Raw genomic sequence first — 21,194 nt, forward strand, 5'->3', positions numbered from 1 at the left:
AGATATTGCACTGCAGGCTCGGGAAAAGACCATTTCATTCAAGATTTTAAGCGGGATTCGAGCGTTCAGGAGATATTTCCTCTGGATGTTTACCTCGGTTAAGCTAAAAAATGATGGATTAAAGCAGCAAATGTGGATGACTACTTTTATAAAGAGGTAAGATTGATGAAAGACTGCGTAAAAATGTGTGATTTTATAGATCTTCTGGGCGAGTGCAATTGCCCCTCTTGAATTTTATAGAGCAAATTCGAGATTTTTGAAGTGGACATTCCCTATTTATTTTTAACATAAAGCCTTTGCAATTGTTTAACGGGGTAATAAATATTATTATCTGTAGCCGGTTTAATATAATGCCTTGGTATAAGCTGAAGACTTACGTGATCTTGATTTGAATGAAGTTGCATGGAGATCATTATCAACTTCATGCATACAATGTATATTTGCTATTGGGTGTATATTTTTGTAACTGCCACCTCAGATGTCAGCTAAAGGCTGAATACCCTCATTTTACTTAGAAACTAACAAGATCACTGTGATCACTCAGAAGAACTCACCTAAAGCGCTTAATTTTCTGTTTTACTACAGTTTTTCAACTCAATATTGTTGTCAAGGCTGATACTCAAGACTGTACTGAAGTCACCAAATCCTGCTCAACAAGCTAAGTCACTTATGACCATTGGACTCTATTTTAACTGATTCATTTTGTTATGAATCATGACTTCTGCTACTACTACACAGGAACAAATTACCAAATAACTCAACTTCCCTTTTCAACAATGTAAACATCCTCCTGCAGAAGATGTTTAAAGTTTTTATTGTATTATTTTTATAGCGATTGTATTGTATTTTTCTCTTATTTTACATTATCATAATCCTATTGCAATTTCTCTTATAATCTCACATATTATAACAATTTTTTAGATGATTAACGCCGAAAAGCCCCTTTGGGGAGACTGTTAATAAAATTTGTATTCTATTGTAAAGTGGATATTTTTTCACACTTGGTCTCTGGAAAAGCACCCAATTAAAATACTGTACATCCACAGTAATAATATTATAAGGGTCTGGAAAGGAGATTTGGAGGCTCCAGTAAATACTCTTACAAGATCAGGGACTGTGGAGGGGGTGAGACTAGGGAGACTTCAGCCCCACTCCCCTTACTTTTTGGAGAGTGAAAGAAATATTTTAGTTTTCTACATGCATCAGTTACAGAAACAACTAACATACAAATTGTTAAGTATTTCATGAGAGACATGATAAGTGAATTTATCAACACACACCTCTTATGAATCCGGCAACCACTGAAACATGATTGACCTTTTCGTAATAAATTAGTGTCAATAAATTAAGACTGTAAATCATTTTTCTTTGCTGGATTAGCTAAAGAACAATGGCCAGATAGGACAGAGGCACAAATTATAAATAGCCTAAACACCACGCTCAAGGAAATTCGCCATACATGTAATTTTAGCAAAGTTTGGCATGAATTTTGTTGGGCTTAAAAAATAAAACTTTTCTCTTTTCAAACCTTTTAAATAATAAATGCTCTATTTCAATTCATTTTTTTTTTCAATTTCAAACGTTTTATACTAGCTTATTTTATGCAGTATTTATCCTGTAGTATATTCAATGATTTTTTATGTATATTAATTTCCATTAAACAATTACTGTAGTTCAGTTTATAACAATTACAAAATTATATACAGTATATTAAGCTACAATAATTTTCACTGAAATATATCATTCTCAGTAATAGCAAATAACTGTGAATGTAAAGCCTGACCTCAGAAAAGTAATTAATTAGCGTGTCCCTTCAGTCACTACTTGTGGTTAAAGCCTAATTAGTATAATTTTAAGCTTTATAATAATAATTATTATTAAAGCTGTTTCCATAGCATTTTATGGCAAAGCATGATCAGTGAAATGTTTTCATCAATGAATTCTATGGATTTTGTCTTTCCATCAAATTCCATGGAAATTCATTATGAATGCAGTTGTGTTCCATGGAACTTTTGCCCACGGAATTCCATGGAAAATTTTCCATGGACTCCCATAGGTTCTGCTGTACATCTACATGGTTCCTAACCACAAAAACAACACTTTGTACATGTATGTTCTCCTTTTTATTTTCTTCTTTTCTTGATGGGATCCTATTATAATCTGGTGGTGCATGTATAACCACGTTGTGAACTAAACCATGTCTTGTTACTCTTTCCACATGTTCAGTAATATAGAAAGGAGGTATGCATTTGAGTTGTGGAGAGTGATCTGTAGTGAGAGACAAGCATTTAACTATTAATTTTGTGTTTTGTAAAGTCTTTTACATGTCTGTTGCTAATGTGTACTGTAATTAACAGGTTTATTCTAGAAAATGGTTTCTGTGGACCCACTAGGCCCCATTGGAGACCTTAAGGCTGGGTGCCCCACAGGGCGTTGTTGAAAGATTACATAGCCGGCAATTGTCGCCTGAGTGTAAGCTACGATGATGCACCCCCAAATGCACCCAACCCTGAATTTGGTACTTCATACATGGATAAAACAGGCCTTTTTGTCGTTTTCATATGACTTTATGTTTGACAGAATTATGTGTGTTTTCGTGAGAATTAAGGTTAGGGGACACCTTATCAAACAGTTCGTGAATCTCATTAGCATGCACTTCTGGACATATCTCAGTCATTGATGCATGCGCCTTCTGTCTTGGCGATAATCTTTCAACAGACGCATTGTAAGATTTCATGATGCTTTGTTCGATCACGTTTTTGTATCAAACTTAATTTGCTGTGCAATTTCGCAGTGAATTTAGCTGGCATTTACATCAAATTTGACTTATCTGCACCCTTTGATTATTTCTGCTTCAACTGCAGAAAATACTTGATTTAACACCACATGTACACAGATTGGATGTGTAAATTAAATAATTACATTTTTTATATTTTTTGTACTGTTTGATTAACAGTCATGTACACCTGTACATGAAAGTTGCTCTGATAGCTGTACATGTAGGTTAAATTTCCAGCATACTGTAGCATTTTCAGGTGTGTGGTGTGCAACAAATTTCAAAATTAACCATGTTTGCAGAGGGCATTAGTTTTAATTGTCAAATCTCTGATTTATAATAAGAATGCATACTGTACAATGCAGCTTTAGCACAGACAAGCAATGCAGCAAAGTTTATGCGCTTATTGACTGCCAATTGATTATTTTGTCTTTTCCAATGGTGTTGGGTTACATTGCCTCCATACATGTACATTTACATGTAATTGTAGGTTTCAGACACCTCTTGCAGAATTTGACCCAAAATGTGTAAAATAAATGACAGCTGTGATGTTACTCTTGTAAAAGGAGAAAGGTGATGACATCACCAGTTTTGTAAAATTAGTTGTTAATTTTAATTCTACAATCTTTTAATGCAGATTGAATATAATGGCAAATGATCCGATTTGGAGATAGTTGATACAGCAGGGCAGGAAGAATACAGCTCATTCCTTGATTCATCAGTAGCGACAGGTGATGCATTCGTAGTGTTGTTTGCCATCAATTCTGTGTCCAGTTGGCACGAGCTCCAGGATCTCAGAAGCAAGATCATCCAAGATCATCAACTCACTTCAGCTACATGTATCCCAATGGTCATTGTTGGAAAAAAGTTGGTAAGTTCTTCTATACATCGATATGTGAGTTCCATGCACAGTGTACATGTAGGTTCTTAAGATACTATGGTGCTGTACAGTAAGGATTGGAAACAAATGTTGTTGTTGTTGTTGTTTTTTTTTTTTTTGTTTTTTTATCAACAGAGTTAATCAAGTAATTCAGACACCATACATATGTAAAGAGATTTAAGTGCTGATGTTTGCAGTGTAAGTCCTTTGTACAAGTACATGTAAGAGGGAATCACAAAGGGTTTACGCTCAAAACATCAACTGTTACTCGAATCTCTTTACAGTGACCAAATTACATGTACCTAATATCAACTGTGTTTGTAAAATCTTATATTTGTTTCTGCTATACATGTACATAATTTATACAATTTCAGGAGAACAGGGATGATGCAGTGCTGAGAGCACTCGCCTCCTACCAGTGTGGCCTGGGTTCGATTCCCAGAGTCGGCGTCATTTGTGGGTTGAGTTTGTTGTTGGTTCTCGTCTTTGCTCCAAGTGGGTTTTCCCTGGGTACTCCGGTTTTCCCTTCTCCTCAAAATATAATTTGATCTGGAAAGTGTAGCACTAATTGGGGACACTTAAATGAAGTGATTTATTTTATTATTTTATTGTATTTTTGTGACTGAGTTGCTGGCCTCTCGTAAATTATCTGATATTACAAGAAAAAATAAAAAATAAATAAATAACCAAGCGTAAACAGATAGGATGCAAATAAATAATATGATAAATGTGCAGCACTGTACACTTGATTAACATGCTACATGCATGCGCGCTGGAAATGACACCATGATACTCAGTGAAAACAGAACTCATTTGGGTTCCCACGTACATTCTGTTTCCCCTGGCCCCTGCTTCCTTTTAACCAATTAAGGGGTCAAGATAACTGACACATACTTCCCATTCCCCATTTCTCATTGTAGGATTTAGAAGAGGAGAGAGAAGTAATGAAAGATGAAGTGTTAGAATACTGCAATTCATCTGATGTGAACATCCCATTAATTGAGACGTCAGCCAAGGTAGCTGACACTGTTACAAGGTGGAATGATTACCGAAGTTTGGTTCCAAGTAACTGTATAATCCTTTTCTAAAACAAAATACAATACTCCAGAACAACCCCGTGGTCTGAAAATGACCCAAAACGTATTCTCAATCCTGGTCATGTGACCCCAAACAAAAAAACAACTTCATATACAGCACTCAAAGCATCCTCACATCAGAAGTCTAAGAATATTTTAGCAGCATTGGGCAACAGAAACCCTTTAATAGTGATATCAGGTCGATGCAGCCAAGTCCAAAGAAGTCTTGGTGAAAGTTACTGTGAACGGAAACTCATGTTCTGTGGCTGATAACGTGGCTAGCTGTTGGTACATTTTGAGTTGGCTGCAGAACAGAAACCCTTGTGAAGATGAGCCTGCCGTCAGTGTGGCTAATCGTTGGAATTTTTGTGAGGTTGCACTGTCTGGTTCTCCAAATCCTGACTCTATTTTAGACCTCTGATTATGTAATTATTTCCTGGTACCCAGTTAGGTGAAACATGGTCTCTAAAGTTAATACATAACCTCTTTGAGACCTGTGATGTGTTTCCTGAGAATTATTTCCGTAAAAGTATTATTTTAACGTGCACAGTGTCCAGTTTATCACTCAAATTATATACACTGTATTCAGTATGTGGCCGATAGCAGAATTACCACAATGGATATTTACCTTCATAATCACTGTAAAATCGTAGTATTTACTTTCAAACATCTTAAAAGTACAGATATCGTTATTCGGATATCTTCATTTTTCAAGGTAACATCAACTGCCATTAATGTGGTAGAAGAACCCAAGAATATAAACTAAAATTGATTAAAAATATGAGCAATAGTTATTTCCTGGAAAGGATTGGTTAAAGGTCAAGTCTGGTAGAAACTCATCAAAGGAAGGTGAACAAGGTGTTATCAACACCAATAAAATTCCTTTAACTATTTTAGCCCAAAAAATTGCGTCGTAAATATTTTTCCATCACCGACAATTTTTATCATCTAACAAACATTGAAACTCTAATCACAATAGGACAGTAAACACAAGTAGCGATCACTAGTTGGTAGAAACGGATCTGAAAAATGCTCATGAGAAACGGACCTCTTCTATGTTAAATCCATGCAAGTTTTCAGACTTTATAACAGTATCGTTAACATCTATACCCAGTGGCCAGCGCATACAGTGTAACTTATAACGAATATACCCAACCCCACTTTTATAGGTTGCTTTGATACCAGATGAAATTTGTAATTTGGCGTTTTTTAAGTGTGGTGAAAAACCATTTCAAAACATTACCCTTGCTCCCAAAGATACGATGCATTTAGTCTGTAAGACTCTTAGTTGAAATTTTGGTGAAATTTGAGCGCCACGTTTGACACACTTCTGCAAATTGTATGTGCCTGTTTGTTTTTATTTACGGTGGCCCGGCAATGCCATCCTTTAGAATAAACCCTGCTCTGGAAATACATGTACCCCTGATAGTTTATATTTGTGTTTACACTTGAAAACAGCACTGATATAGCTGTGTTCTCTTCACAACTGAAAGCGGCCTTCTTGTAGTTGTGTTCTCACTTGAAAACAATGAGATGAAGCTGTGTCCCGCTTGAAAGCAGCCTTAATATAGGTTTATAGTTGAAAAACAGGCCTTATACGAGTGTGGCAGTGTTCACGCTTAAAAGCAGCATTCATATAGGTGTTCACAATTGGAAACATGCCTGATTTAATTGTGTTATTCAGTTGAAAGCAGCCTTGGTGTAGCTTTATTCTCAGCGCTTCAGCTGCTCTGACATTTGTTTTGTGTTTTCTTTAGACTGGCCTGAATGTCGAGCAATCATTCCTGCTGATGATGCAACAGATCCAGCGAATTCAGCCATCGTTGTTAGAAAGAACGGTACCCAGAAATCCTGGGAGCAAACCGACCAAACCAGAAAAATGTCTTTTACTCTAGGATTAGCATTTAAACAGGATTCGTTTTGTAGTTTACATTTAGGAAAGGCTATTCATATTTCATTGCCGACAAAACATAGTAACCGGTTACTTGTCCTACATGGCAATTCTTCCTTAGTGGAGTTAAGTCGCCCATGCCATTGCTCCAATTTTACATACAAGTCGCTATTTACTTTTGAGAGTGTCGCATTATTGCATCTGTTTATTTAAAGACAGGTACTTCTTTTATACGGGCATATTTTGACATTTTGGGCGAGTTAACATCTCTGCGGGCAACTTTAGGGAAGGAGAGTTTGTATGTGGGCTAAGTAGCCGACATTCTAAGCAGCTTGTTTTCACATTACGATATCAGAACTTGCCTTTCTCACGGATCTCTATGGGCAGTAGCTATCGTCAAATTTAGTCTTTGTTTTATAAATTATAGTGTCTCGTCTTTAGCCGGACTTTTCTTTTCTTTTCTTTTTTTTTTTTTTCCTGGTCAACAAATGGTACTTGAAAATCAGTAGCAGGAGACGTATTGCTGGTTGGGTTTATTCTGAGGAAGACTCATTTACGCCTCAGAAACACGGGCCAAAATTACCTACGAGTCAACATTGTACTGCAAAGTAGATTCTTTCGATTTACTTCGATATAACATATACCGAGAGAAGACTTGCGGAAATAAATAAATAATTCCCTGACAGCATTGTCGTTAGTGTGTTGGAAACCCCAGCTAAATGTTCCAACATTTCTGTGCATTTCGATGTAAGAATGTTTAGCACTCTGCTCCCCATTATGCTGGACCAACGTATGTTGGTTGAATGCTCTGTGATCAGGCAATTTAGCTCGATGATTTAATTTGCGAGTAGACCCTTGCTTTTTCTTGGGGATAGTAAAGCGACCCAGCGTGTAGATTGCTTCCCACGAGGAGACGAATTTTTTGCGCGCGCTCCACTTAACCATCTCTGGAAAAAAAATACTCGCAGTCAACAACGCATTTGTTGGAGGCAACAATTTTGGCGGCGTTTAAATTGAGCTTAAACACACCATGATTACTGAAAATTCCTCATAGCAAGCTTTGGAGTCACAGTAGAATCCCGCTGACTTCAACTCAGAAGGGAAACAAAAATAGTTCGAGTTAGCGGAATTGGTGTTGAATTTTAAGTTGTTGGAGGCTGTGCATTATTGAGATTATATGATTAGTTTGGATTATTCACGTTTAAAATTGCGGATAAGATAAGAACAGCATAAGGAAAGACCAAACCGCAAACTAAATGGTGGCCTCTGCCTGCACTCCCCTTCCTCAACCTCAAAGGATGGTCTCTTTATTGCATAGCCACTCCTCTATATAGCAGTAAAAAATAACGATGAGATTAGAACCTCATTTTTCTTGTTTATTTAGCAATGCTGACTCTTGCTAGCTGAATATTTCTGTGTCAACTCAAATTTAAAGCCAGTAAAATTGTGTTGGTAATGTTCACAGAATAGCTGGTGTGTTCTATAGCCCCTACTCCAGACAAGGTGGATCTTCGAGCAAACTTGTTATGACCAGTTCTCTTAGTTAAGTAAACGAGATTGATATAGCTTTGTATCAAAATAGCCTTTGACAAGTCAGTGTGTGAGAAAGCTAATATGTATATGAAATAGCATGAAGCCGAGTAGAATTAAGGATTAATTTTCACGCATATTTTAAAAGTTTTCGCAAATTAATCCTTAATTGTACGAGGACTCATCGCAATTACGTAACTATTATAGAGGGCAAAATTTTCTTAAAACAACACGGCTTCACACACTTGAGTTTTCCTGTAGTGCTGCGTACGGACGGACGGAAGTGACGTCATTTCTCGTATTGATGGGCTTATTAATTTCTCAAGGCTATGGTGCTCCCGGCGCGCAGCTTCGCCGCGCAGAGCACCGTTTTCAATCGCAATGGAACCAATTTAGTGAACGTTGTGAAAATCGAGACAAGCAAATAAACCAGTGAAGTGTCGGAATCTTTGTGGACTTTCTTGTCTCATTTCTGTGTTTCAAGCTTTACAAATATATTTCAATCGTTTTGAAAAATATTCGTGGATAAACTAATTTTTGAACAATTTATTTCGGGGCAGTTTTGTTCGCACCGCCCGGCTCCCATGCAGTTATAAACACACCGAGTTTACTTATGCCCTTAAAATCATGGGCTTTTTGACCTCTTTTGTTAAAAATTGTGAAATAAGACCTTCACTTTGCTACAAAATAATTCTAGAGCAACGAGAGAAGAGAAATCAACTCAATACTTGACAGGAACAACTCGTACTCTGTTCTAGCGCATTTTGGAAGTACAAAAAAGCGAAAGCGTGAAAAACATTAGCCTAACATTTTTTCAAGTTTCAATTTATTCCGACCCACTCTGTCTCTGGCCAGAGGTACTAATCGACAGTTGTTTTGCACTGGGGTGATAATTTATGACAAAACTAGATAATTTCTTGGTTTTTGTTGTTAGACAAGCATTTTCTGGTTTTGAAATGACGTAAAATTTTCGTGATACTTCCCCTTTAAAGATCACTGCCAAGCAACAAGGAGTGATTTTCCTGTGTTCTCCTTTTCTTGACGTTTACTTAGATTTCAGTAGGAGCAACATTGACTGAGTGAAATATTTTATGGGACACTAAACTGCTCTTAATTGAACTATGCTCTTGTAAGGGAATTCATCACAAGGATGAAGTGTAGCCTCCCACGCAGTCGTGTTTTAGGGGATTCGTATTACCTCCTCGTGGGGAGGAGGTAATACGAGTCCCCTAAAAACGACTGCGTGGAAGGCTAGGATGAAGTGATGATAGGAAGACGACCATCGAGTAAGTGACAGCATAGGTGCTCCAAGCTCGCGTCATTACTGGAGAGCGTGTAATAATTAATTACTAGTGGGACGATGACCTTTTGGGTGCAAGCGGTATTGGGTTACAAGCAGCCTTTGAGAATTTAAACGCGTTATAAGACTTTATATGGGAAATAAAATACTGTCGATTCTGAAGTTTAAATAACGCTAAATTTGACTGTCATTCAATAAAATAAATAAAACTAACTCACCTCTGGTGTATTCTTGTGCGTTTGGGGACTATTTTACCGTTACGGGCATTCTTTCAAATCACTGTTATTCCCTTCATAGACTTCATAAGACGGAGATATCACGGTCATTTTCGAGTGTTCTCTTCACCTTTGATGACATGTTTTGTAGCTCGAGAAAAACCCACAGAATATTCAAATTTTGCTGTCTGTTGATATCTCGTCGCCTCGCCTTGCCATTGGTCGCTCATAATAATGGAGCTGGCCGAGATGTCGCTGTGGGGATGGGGTAAATGCTGTACATGAAATGACAGTACCACATGGGGAAGAGTTAATTTGACCTCGGACTCAAGCCCCGTATTCATTTTCAAAATCAACAGCCCTCGCAGAAAAGAAGCGATCGTGGAATCGGAAGCAGAAAATGCCCATTGCCAGCCAAGTGTGAGGAGATTTGGGATGACGAAGCATTCACCAAGGTTCGTTAACCATGGGGCTTTACTGTGAATCAGAATTCGCCGCTGGGATAAATTTTCGAGGCGCAAACCGCCTCTGAGCGGACTACACGAGCTAACGGTCGAAATCCAAGTGTGTTACCTTGACTCCGTCTTATGAGTGGAATAACAGTGATTTCAAAGAATGCCCGTAACGGTAAAATAATCCCCAAACACAGACTAATACACCAGAGGTGGGCCAGCTTTTTCATTTGTTTAAATGAAATTTAAATTAAGCGTTATTCAAGCTTTAGAATCGACAGTTTGAACACTTCATTCAATATTTGTTAAACGAATGTTGGGCAAATGTTGAAAACGGGCCTTAACTAAAAAAAAATAGCCGATCCCGATATTTACCTACAGTATACATAATATTTTGATATTTTTTTTACCCAACCCCCCCCCCCCCTCCTCCCACCCACTCACTCAAACATAACCATGTAACTTAGAATGTCAGTTCAACTAAAATGGTTTTCCTTACTCCCCTGTATAACACGTATTATTAAATTCTCAGCCTCGGATAATGCATTTCCAGCGTTCTGATTGGTTCACTAAATCCCAGTTATCAGCTCATATACCTTAGTTTGACCTTATGTGGAAAACGATTGCCCCAGGTGTTGCTAAGCTAATGTTTTTTTCGGCGGGAAGCGAAAGTTTCTTTGGAAAAATGGAGAACAAAAAAGAAAAGAAAAGAAAGAAATGCCAGAAAATGCCATCGCAATATAACAACAATTAAAGCCACAAAGTTCGGTATGACACTATTTAATGGTATGTATCTCTGAAGTTTCCTTAAAAATCAGAAAAATTGCACGATTTTACGATTTAGGCACATAACAACAACAACAACAACAACAACAACAACAATAACAATCGGTCACCTTCAAAAAATTCAGGATGGCTCGCAAATCCTGGCGGTAAGAGGTTGAAACCGATCGAAGAAACTTCTCAAGAAGAGGTTAATGCCTACCTTTATGTTTCTATGCATTTACGAGGACTCCAGTTACAAAAGTTCGACTATGAAATCTGTACGAGCGACGGCCATAATGTTCGTTTCCGTCGCTCGGCACCACTCAGCATAACATTTGCGCAAATGCCGCGCTCTTGCGCTTCACGGCTGAATGCTTGTCTTAGCGCGGTTGTACCTCGTACACTTGGACTTGCCTTAGTGTTGCCAGGCAAACGATACGGTGTAGAAGAGGAAATAGGGACCTCAGCAGAGACGAAGACGATGGCAACGAAAGCGGACCTTAAAAATTGCATTAGTGTCTTCTGAAGAAAAAAAAAGTGATGTTTTGTAATGTGGCCGGACTATAGGAGTTAACTTCGTGGAGGCGGTTTTAAAGTTCAGAAAGAGAAAAGAGTGTTTTAAAACGTCTACGAGGAATTCAGTTCAGCATAAAAAAGCCGTCCTTGATCCCTTCCTTCGCTGGGCACCACACAGCAAAACATTTGCTCAAATGTTCACTATTACGCTTCTCGTTGAGCTGGAACTTCAAAAGCACTTAAATGCTTATATCAGAAAGGTTGTAACTCGTACATGTCCGGGTGTGTCTGATCTACTTCGCTTTCGATCTTTTCATTCAACTCCGTTTGCAAAGAGCTGAGTGTGTCATGTGATCATAATGTTGTCGCTTTGGTCGAAAGTTGTTTCAACATCCGGTCGTTTTAAGTTAAAAGAAATTTTTACTTAAATTAAATTCAGCAAACTTCAACAGAAATATCCAAACGCGGAGAATTTAATAAAACAATTATTCCATTCGCGCTTGTTGGATATGAGATTGGTTATAGCCAACTCGGCGCTTCGCGCCTCGTATCCTATCTCATATCCAACGCGCTCTTCGAATAATTGTTAAGTATTATTCTTACGAGGCCGAGTATAATTAAGGATTAATTTTCACGCGCATTTTAAAAGATTCCCAAAATGCGCGACAGGGACAATTTGCGAAGACTTTGAAATTACAAGGAAAGATTAATCCTTAATCTATAAGGAACCATTGCGATTACGCTTGGAAGGCAAAATTTTCTTACAACCATCAAGGATTTCGTAAAAAAATGTCAGTAAAACAGTCACCGTAAGCAAGCCGAAACAAACAAATTATTTTTTTCGTAGCGTACAAAACAAACAAAACTGACGAGAAGAGTTGCCATTACACAGATGTAATTAAAAGAGAGTACAAGTTTAATTCAGGAGCAAACTAACAACGACAAAAACTAAGGCGAGGCATCAGTTAATTGTTCCCATGCGTTGTGAAGCTTCCTGCCTCTTGAAAATAACACGAACATAGATTGACAAAAATAGCAAACGGTGGATCCAAAGAAGGAACCCCCGGAGTAATGTCTTCCACTGAATTTGACCTGCTCCTTCCTCCCATCTAAAGGACACTGTTATGCTCGGTTATCGTTCGTTGTAAGAAGAAGTATCGAGGTGAAAGCACTTGGTCGCCATGTCGACTGATTTCAGTTTCTCAGCCATGACAAGGAGACGTCAAAACCAGTCTCTACACACAAAGACTTTTCATGTGAATATTGCAGCTTCAGGTTCACCGGCTTTATTTAAGGCTTCTCTTATTTTACAAATTATCTTCTTTAAGTTCCTTCAGTTATATTACCAAATGTTACCTAAAAAGTATCAATGGAGCCTTTTGTACACGCTCCAACAAGCATGCATGGTAACTGGGCCAACGTTTTCTTCTTTAAGCTCTACAGTTATATTACCAAATGTTATGTAAAAAACATTAATGGAGCCTTTTGTATACGCTCCAGCAAGCATGCATGGTAACTGGGAAAACGTTTCCTTCTTTAATTTCTACAGTTATATTACCAAATGTTACCTAAAAAGTATTAATGGAGCTTTTTGTATACGCTCCAACAAGCATGCATGGTAACTGGGCAAACGTTTCCTTTTTTAATTTCTACAGTTATATTACCAAATGTTAACTAAAAAGTATTAATGGAGCCTTTTGTACACACTCCGGCAAGCATGGTTGGTAACTGGACAAACGTTATCTTTTTTTTTAAGTCTCTACAATTATATTACCAAATGTTATCTTAAAACCTTTAATTGAGCCTTTTGTACACGCTCCAACAAACATGCTTGACAACGGAACAAACGCCAAAATAGGGTTCTAGGAAGCATTTCAAAAGTAATCCAGCCAATAAACGGATAGCTGATCAGAATGACTGAATTACAAAAACCCAATTGTTCCGCCACGTTTGCAAATGACATGTTAGTTGGAATTTCATAAGAACCTGAGCTTTTTAATGAGTAATCGAGTTATTAACACAGTCTTCACGAACATTTAAATGCTTATTAATTCCTACAGTAGAGCCTCTGCCTTGAAAACCTCACATAATACGGACACCTCTGTATGCCAGGCGGGATATTACGGATAGTTAACTTGGTCCCAGTAAGACCAAATGAACAGGTAAACTCTCCCTTTATATGACCGGCAAATTCATAATACGGGCAATACGTTCAGGCTATTTTGGTGGATTGAAACATTTTACTGCATAATTAGTACCCAATTCCAACGACTGGACACAAATTAAAATGAGTCCATTAACACTATCAGTTGAAGATGCAATTTTGCTTATGGTAAGTTCTCCCTCCGTTTCTGCAGGAAACATACGTATTGGCGCATAAGTGCCCCTTGTACGTTTCCTAAGAAAAACTCCTTAGCCATGAACCTCATTTAGCGTCCGTTTCTGTAGGTAGTCACATTGGCTCGCTACAAAAAAAGCAACTTCATTGGATGTTTAACTACTAATCACTCACGGCAATATGTTTTGTACCGTCTTGTTTCTATCAGTCTACAAATCACTTCATACGTATCAAGAAATAGGTCAAAACTGTCCTTATTTTATATTGTGGCTTTAGGGTAAACAAACACCTACAATGAGCAAATGGCCACCTAAGTTATCTATTAATGGGGAGATTAAGTACCGACGACGACGACGTCAACGAGAACGTCAGAAACGAGAACGTCAGAAAATAGTCTTAATTAGAAAAAACGTTGAACGTGCATTATACACTTTCGTACATTTCTTTGCCTTCTTCTGCAAAACAACACCGTGAAATGACCAAATTTAAAGTTTTATGGAGAACGTGAACGCATGTCTTGATGATTAATTTTCTTTTCTCTTTCTGAACTTTAAAACCGCCCGCACGAAGTTAGCTCCTATAGTCCGGCCACATTACACAACATCACGAGTTTTTTCAGAAAACACTAATGTAATTTTTAAGTTCCGCTTTCGTTGGTGTCGTCGTCGTCTCTGCTGAGGTCCCTATTTTCTCTTCTACACCGTATCGTTTCCCTGGCAACATTAAGGATGCAGTCTGACCTGTGTCTAAACGAATCAGTATTCACTTTAGTTGATAAATTACGTGAATCAACGAACTTAAGCGTTTTTTTTACTGAATTTATCTACTGAATCTTTCCTTTTTTTTTATTTTACCTACTAAAGCTTTTCTTTTCATGCTATCTACTAAATCTGTTCTTGTTATGTTATCTACTAAATCTTTCCTAGCTAATAAACTTTTCTTTTTTCATCTACTAAATTCTTTTTTTTTCATGTTATCTCCTAAATCTTTTCTTTAATGTTATCTACTAATTAAAAGTCGTTTCTTTTAATGTTATCTACTAAATCTTTTCTTTTTATGTTATCTACTAAATCTTTCCTAGCTACTAAATCTTTCCTTTTTATGTTATCTACCAAATCTTCTCTTTTAATGTTATCTACAAAATTTTTTCTTTTTATGTTATCTACTATATCTTTCCTAGCTACCAAATCTTTTCTTTTAATGTTATCTACTAAATCTTTCCTTTTAAAGTTATCTATACCAAATCTTTTCGTTTAATGTTATCTATCAAATCTTTTCTTTTAATGTTATCTACTAAATCTTTTCTTTTTATGTTATGTACTAAATCTTTCCTAGCTACTAAATCTTTTCTTTTAATGTTATCTACTAAATCTTTCCTTTTTATGTTATCTACTAAATCTTTTCTTTTTATGTTATCTACTAAATCTTTCCTTTTTATGTTATCTACTAAATCTTTCCTTTAAAGTTATCTTTACCAAATCTTTTCTTTTAATGTTATTTACTAAATCTTTCCTTTTTATGTTATCTACTAAATCTTTCCTTTTAAAGTTATCTATACCAAATCGTTTCTTTTAAGGCTATCTACTAAACTTTCCTTTTTATGTTATCTACTAAATCTTTTGTTTTTATGTTATCTAATAAATCCTTTCTTTTATGTAATCTACCAAATCTTTTTTATTTTATGTTATCTACTAAATCTTTTCTTTTTATATTATCTACTAAATCTTTCCTAGCTACTAAACCATTTCTTTTTATGTTATCTACTAAATATTTTCTTTTATGTTATCTACTAAATCTTTCTTGTTATGAGCCATTTTTCTGGCGATTTACTCTTATGGAAGGTAGCATCCCATAACTCACTAATTAGCATGCCACAGAGAAGGTATATTTATTATCCCCTAATGTTTGCATTTCCCTTTGTTACTTATTGGGATTCGCTGCTATTAAAGTCATTCATCCTGTTGGATCATAGCTTAATTTCTGTCTACTCATAAACTAATGGATCAGTAATCATAATTGTACTAGTTAGAAATAATTATGATTCACTTAATTGATTATTGAAATTATTTCACTTGGACTTCACTCACTAACTCGTAATTCAGAACAGCAGCAGTTAATAGGTATCTATGTCTCTCGGATTGATTTTTTGTAACAGCGTTGGCAATGTAATCTAGACCCCGCTCTTTCTACGTACTTAAATCATACAATTATTTCAGAGTGGAGTGACGCCTGGATCACGTTTTACACTTCTATCCTATAAATTATATTTAAAAACTGAAGGCTGCGTTTCTTTTTGCGCAAGTGAATAGAAAAGAACATAAAAAAGTAAAAGAAAACAAAATAAAAATAACGAACAAACAAAAAGCAAGCACAATCCCCACCACAACAAAGCAGGATCACGTTTTACACTTCTATCCTATAAATTATATTTAAAAACTGAAGGCTGCGTTTCTTTTTGCGCAAGTGAATAGAAAAGAACATAAAAAAGTAAAAGAAAACAAAATAAAAATAACGAACAAACAAAAAGCAAGCACAATCCCCACCACAACAAAGCAGTTACAACGTTGATTGCGTATCATTTGCTCAGAGTTTAGTATCGTATGATTTTGTTGGTTTAGCGGTGTGAATAGTAACGACGGTCACATCAGTGTGGGATTCGACGTTGCCGGGCCGTTCTTCGTCTTCTTTCCTTGAAGGACTCTCAGTTGATTCTTCCTCTTCTTCGAGGGTGAAGTTGACCACGCCGCTGTCTTTTATGGCGGTTGTCATGGACGGCATGTCAATTCTACCTGTCTGAAGTTGTTGCTTAAGAACGTTAGTCCCAGCCAATCCTCGAATTTCGCCCTGAAGTTCATTCAAAGGTAACAACAGGGCGAGGCAACAAGATAGGGACCATTTTGGATTTTTGCGCCATTCTTTGACGTAACGATAAATATAGATAATGTACTGGACTGAAAAGACAAAATAAACTAAATTACTTAAATTGTAATGGCCGTTCTCGCTTCCATACAAAACCTCACAACTTTTCCAACATTCAAATCGTCCTGAAATCTCAGCCTTAAAGGTTATTGGTCTGGCTCCAGTTGTTTAAAGGCCGGATAACTTTATCCTGTGGATAAGGCACTATCCGACAGTTTTGATCTGTGCAAATATTTCAGTATTTCTTCTTGTACAAGCGAATATGCACACTCCAACCACAGTTAAGTTTGGGAGTGTACTAAAACCTTGTTCAACATTTAACGTGAAGTATAGTTTAGACACTGAATAGTGCCTTATCCAGCGGATAAAGTTATCCGGCCTTTGAACAACTGGGGCCTGAAAATTGGTGTTCTACAATGTAGCTAAAAAAAACCATGCTCTTTGCATTTCTGTAATTCATATAGCTGCAGCTATTGGCAAGTTTGCCAATTTTTGGTCACGTGATCAACTGTTGCAAAAAAACCTATTCCTTAGAGACATCATGTCCCAGGGAAATTTGTGTTACTTTTTGAAAACACAGTAACTGAGGATTGGCCAAAATTTGAACTGTCCGCTGAGAAGTGGCAAAGTTTATTTTTTTTTTAGCTGATAGCTATGAAACATTCATCAAATGTTACCTGTTTGAGATGCCTAACCTTTGTTTGAGTATAGCCATTGTAGATTTTTATTGGGAAACAACTACCCAATTACAGTGTAGTTAATACATGGGGAATAAGAGGCTAACGATGATGACTTGTAGCTCCTCAGTTTTGTCTAGAGGTCTTGTGATCGTTAGATGATGCTATACAGTGTTCGTAAAGTCTCAGAAGAGATTGGAATCACTTGAAAGTTATTTATAAATGTTCGGATGATACCCGGCGCTGTCGGATCAGCTAATGAGAAATGGCTTAACAGAATGCCGTCTTTGCACATATATCGTTTGTTTCAAAGAAGAGATAGTATGCATCCGTAAGGATAAGAAAGAGAAACTGTATTTGCTGTATTTATAGTTAGGCACACGAAATTAGAAGGACTAGACTGAACAGACTTAAGGTGGCTTACTACAGTTTTCTAAGGTAAAAGACGGCCTTGAATCAAACTTAAGAAGAACGCTAGCAGGAGTTGTTTAGGATTTTTAGCACAATAATCAGAAATAAAATTTGTCATGCTCAAAAAGTGTAAAATAGTCTTAAGTGGGGGCCTGGGAATTACACTTGTTAGAGTTGTCTGGCTCTAAATCTGGCCGTACTACGGTAACCCTACTCTAAAATTTCAGGATTTGAAAAGTGGGCAAAAATACGTAGTTGCAGGTAAGAGCACGAACCTCTGTCAGGTAGAAATTTGGCAAATGACAAAATTTTGAAATTTTGACTTATTTGAAACTTCCTAAAATATAGCAAATATTTGAATGTAGGTTGTACGGCTAGATTTGTAGAAATTTAGCGAGAAAAAATGGTTTTCGCAATCTACGGTAGGAAAGCCATTGCGCATGCTTGTTTCAGGGAAAACCCGGGTTGCAGCGTGCGCGCGCGCTCCAACTGGTGAGCGCATGCTACCTTCGTGTTCAGGGATTTTCCGCAGCTCTGCAAAGGCTTCAAGGCTGTTAAGGACCAGCAACGATTAGAAAGCTCGTTTTATCAGTTTTCAAGCCCAAAAATAAATTAGCTACTTAGCACACTTCTGGAACCTACTCGGTATATGGTAAAATTGTTTTTTTCCGAGAGCCGCCATTTTGTTATTTTTGCTTGCGTGGTCGCGAGCTCGCATCACTTTGCACGCGTGTGTTGCTTTCGTGTTGGGAGAACGCGCATATTACACTCCCGTAGTGCAACACCTGTAGTAAGCCACCTTAATGGATCCTAGTCAACCACGGCTTTGATATTGTTTTACGGTCTAAATTTGCCATCAACGTGCGAGAAAGAACAACAGTAGAACTTGCATTAGTATGGTATTTGTGTTCTCAACCCTCGATACATGACACGATGCAAATATTTATGGAATATTTTATATTATTCAATATTTGTATGAATATCGAATACTTAAAACCATGTTTTACTGGGTATCCTAGTTTGCCATGGCCGTAGACCACATGAAGAAATGGCATCGAGGGGTACGCATAAATACAACGTTCGGTTGAATAAATTGCATGACCGAATTCACATGATAAGACAATAACAATTTACATCCCGTTACACAACAAGCCATGACGCCATAAACTAAAACCTTTTACCACCGATTTCATTGATACGCGACCCTCGAATAAAAAATCCCGCGAACATTTGGTGATTTACTTCCGTCAATCCTGCGCTCTTTATATGGTGTTATAGGAATGCCGCTCTTGTTTTCAAAAATATGGCCGCCAATTTGTAGCCTGTTCGTTCGACATGGTTGCTTCTTAATCTTCACGTTTACGTTAGCGAGTGGTGTATTTGCTCGTGCAGGGGTTGAGCATCGATTGATAAAAAGCCACCGCTCTGACTGTCTTTCCTCTTGCGTACTGAACTGAGCCATCCCTGTATATTTTCATCTTCGTACACTCCTGGATATTGCTCAATTACTCTCCTTATAAACAATACGTCATGTGCTGTAAATGATAAAAGGTGATCAATGTCATCTACTGCATGCTCGTTTATTTATGCCGATTTATGCGATTCTTTTTTCACCTACCGTCCATTTGGCTTGCTTTTCCCGTTCGGGCTGTGAAATCAACCGTGGAGGTATTTTCTTCACAAATGTCAACCCCACTTTCAGAAATCTTGCTATAGCGATCGCGCTCAACCCCTGCACGAGCAAAACACCAGTCGCCAACGTAAACTTGAAGAAGAAGAAGCAGCCATGTCGAACGAACAGGCTACAAAGTGGCCGCCATATTTTTGAATACAAGAGCGGCATTCCTATAACACCATATTAGGAGCGCATGATTGACGGAAGCGAATGGCCAAATGCTCGCGGGAGTTTTTATTCGAGGGTCGCATATCAATGAAATCGGTGTTAAATGGGTTTTATTTGGAGTTTCTTTAAAATCTGGAACATGGGATATTCCGGAACATCTCAGAACATCCCGGAACATGAAATAGAACGAAATAAATTAACGAAAAAATAGAAAAAATATAATTGAAAACTAAAACTTTGAAAAGCTTAGTTATGAAAAAAAAACATAACATAAATCAGCTTAACTACAATAAAAGAAAAATATCTGTATAAAAAGATTGTTCCTCTTGAAGATACTGATCCGCTTACATTATGTAAATAAAGATTGAGCTTGCACGAGTATGTCTTTCAGAGTAAAATTGGTTTTATCAAGGCCTGTGCTATACCGGTGTTTTTGTATCTGGTCAAGACGGATTTGATAGAGCCTTTTATTCATCAATCGTATGTTTAATATTTGAGAATCTCCTCATTTTGAATATGACCTCTTATTCTGTGTGTTTAATGATGGTGTTTTTGATGCCATATAGGCCATTTCAGCTGGGTTTGGTTTGGCTCGTTTAAGCTCGTGATAGTTTTAACTATTGTTATTGTTGACATCTGTGTAGTGATAGGGCAGGAAACCTCCCTTGGGTCGTCCAATTAGTATCATTCGGGCTGTTAGATTTTGTTGCAAGCTGTTGTGTTAGTTGGTACGACAATTTGACTTTTTATTCTAGTTAAGCTGATTTATTTTATGTATTTTATAATTTTTCTCTCTTTTTCAGTATTCATATATCCTTTCTATTTTTTCCCTTTAGTTATTTCGTTCTATTCAATGCTCCCGAATGTTCCGGAATGTTCCATGTTCCGGATTTTATTTACGCCCTTTTAGGGTAAAATTTGACACAAATGAGGTCGATTGCAAACGTAAATCTTCACAATGTACCGTCAAGAATAAAGTCAATAAAATAATACACGACCTAGCGGGCTGTATGTAGTCCGCCGGCAGACTACCGGGACTTCTAACACGCTTAATGGAGTAAAATGTCAGCGAATAGGTTTGAAAAGCCCTACAAACTAAGAAATATCATTTCCTCACACGATGGCCTGTTGCTGGTATTTTTCTCCCACTTGTGCGGGCTCGTCAATCGCAGCGATGTGTACCACCAAAACATACAACAATGACAAAGCGGGTGACAAGAACGAAAGTTCTTTGCTTGATTTAAGGGGACGTTCCACAGCTACCGAGAGAGGAGCAACATTTTGGAATACGTCAATAATCGAAATGAAGTTCTCCATTGTAAGAAGTTGGATTAAGTCGGTGAGGAGCGCAAAGAACAAGCCGAATTACGGTATGACAAATTTTAGAGGAGGTGATCGGAAACAAATTGGAAATGTGTGATCCACTGATTGATTCGTACTTGAAGGAGATCGGGAAAGCCATAGGTTCGAAGCTAAGCAGATCAAAAGCCACCAGCTTAGCCAACCCAGTTATTCTTTTTGTGCCTTGGCCTGTGTTCTGCCATGTCCCTACCCTGGCTAGGGGATACTCGGGAGACACAACAGCCTTGAGCCCCTCCCCGTTAG

At 37.4% G+C, this 21,194-nt stretch overlaps 2 protein-coding genes across 9 annotated transcripts in view; one reads left to right on the forward strand and one right to left on the reverse strand.

Moving 5' to 3' along the window:
- The first annotated feature begins 7 nt into the window (after positions 1–7).
- The window catches only part of LOC146475616 (ras-like protein 1), a 230,397-nt gene continuing 209,210 nt past the window's right edge, over positions 8–21,194 (forward strand). For 4 of the 8 annotated variants that reach the window (XM_085116016.1, XM_085116024.1, XM_085116019.1 and 1 more), the window contains exon 1: positions 20–156. In XM_085116016.1, the coding sequence (XP_084972142.1) occupies positions 86–156 (71 nt within the window). In that variant the 5' untranslated portion in view covers positions 20–85. Of the gene's footprint in view, positions 157–585; positions 1,528–1,572; positions 2,242–21,194 lie in introns of those variants that run through there. The other 4 variants (XR_014865895.1, XM_085116020.1, XR_014865894.1 and 1 more) reach the window with 4 other exon arrangements.
- The window catches only part of LOC146475617 (uncharacterized), a 14,074-nt gene continuing 9,036 nt past the window's right edge, over positions 16,157–21,194 (reverse strand). Inside the window, exon 6 of the mRNA XM_085116051.1 lies at positions 16,157–16,690. Within this exon, the coding sequence (XP_084972177.1) occupies positions 16,323–16,690 (368 nt within the window). The 3' untranslated portion in view covers positions 16,157–16,322. The remainder of the gene's footprint in view (positions 16,691–21,194) is intronic.

The sequence above is a fragment of the Pavona decussata genome, unplaced genomic scaffold (assembly GCF_977016875.1).
Source record: "Pavona decussata unplaced genomic scaffold, jaPavDecu1.1 SCAFFOLD_84, whole genome shotgun sequence".
Taxonomy (NCBI): domain Eukaryota; kingdom Metazoa; phylum Cnidaria; class Anthozoa; order Scleractinia; family Agariciidae; genus Pavona; species Pavona decussata.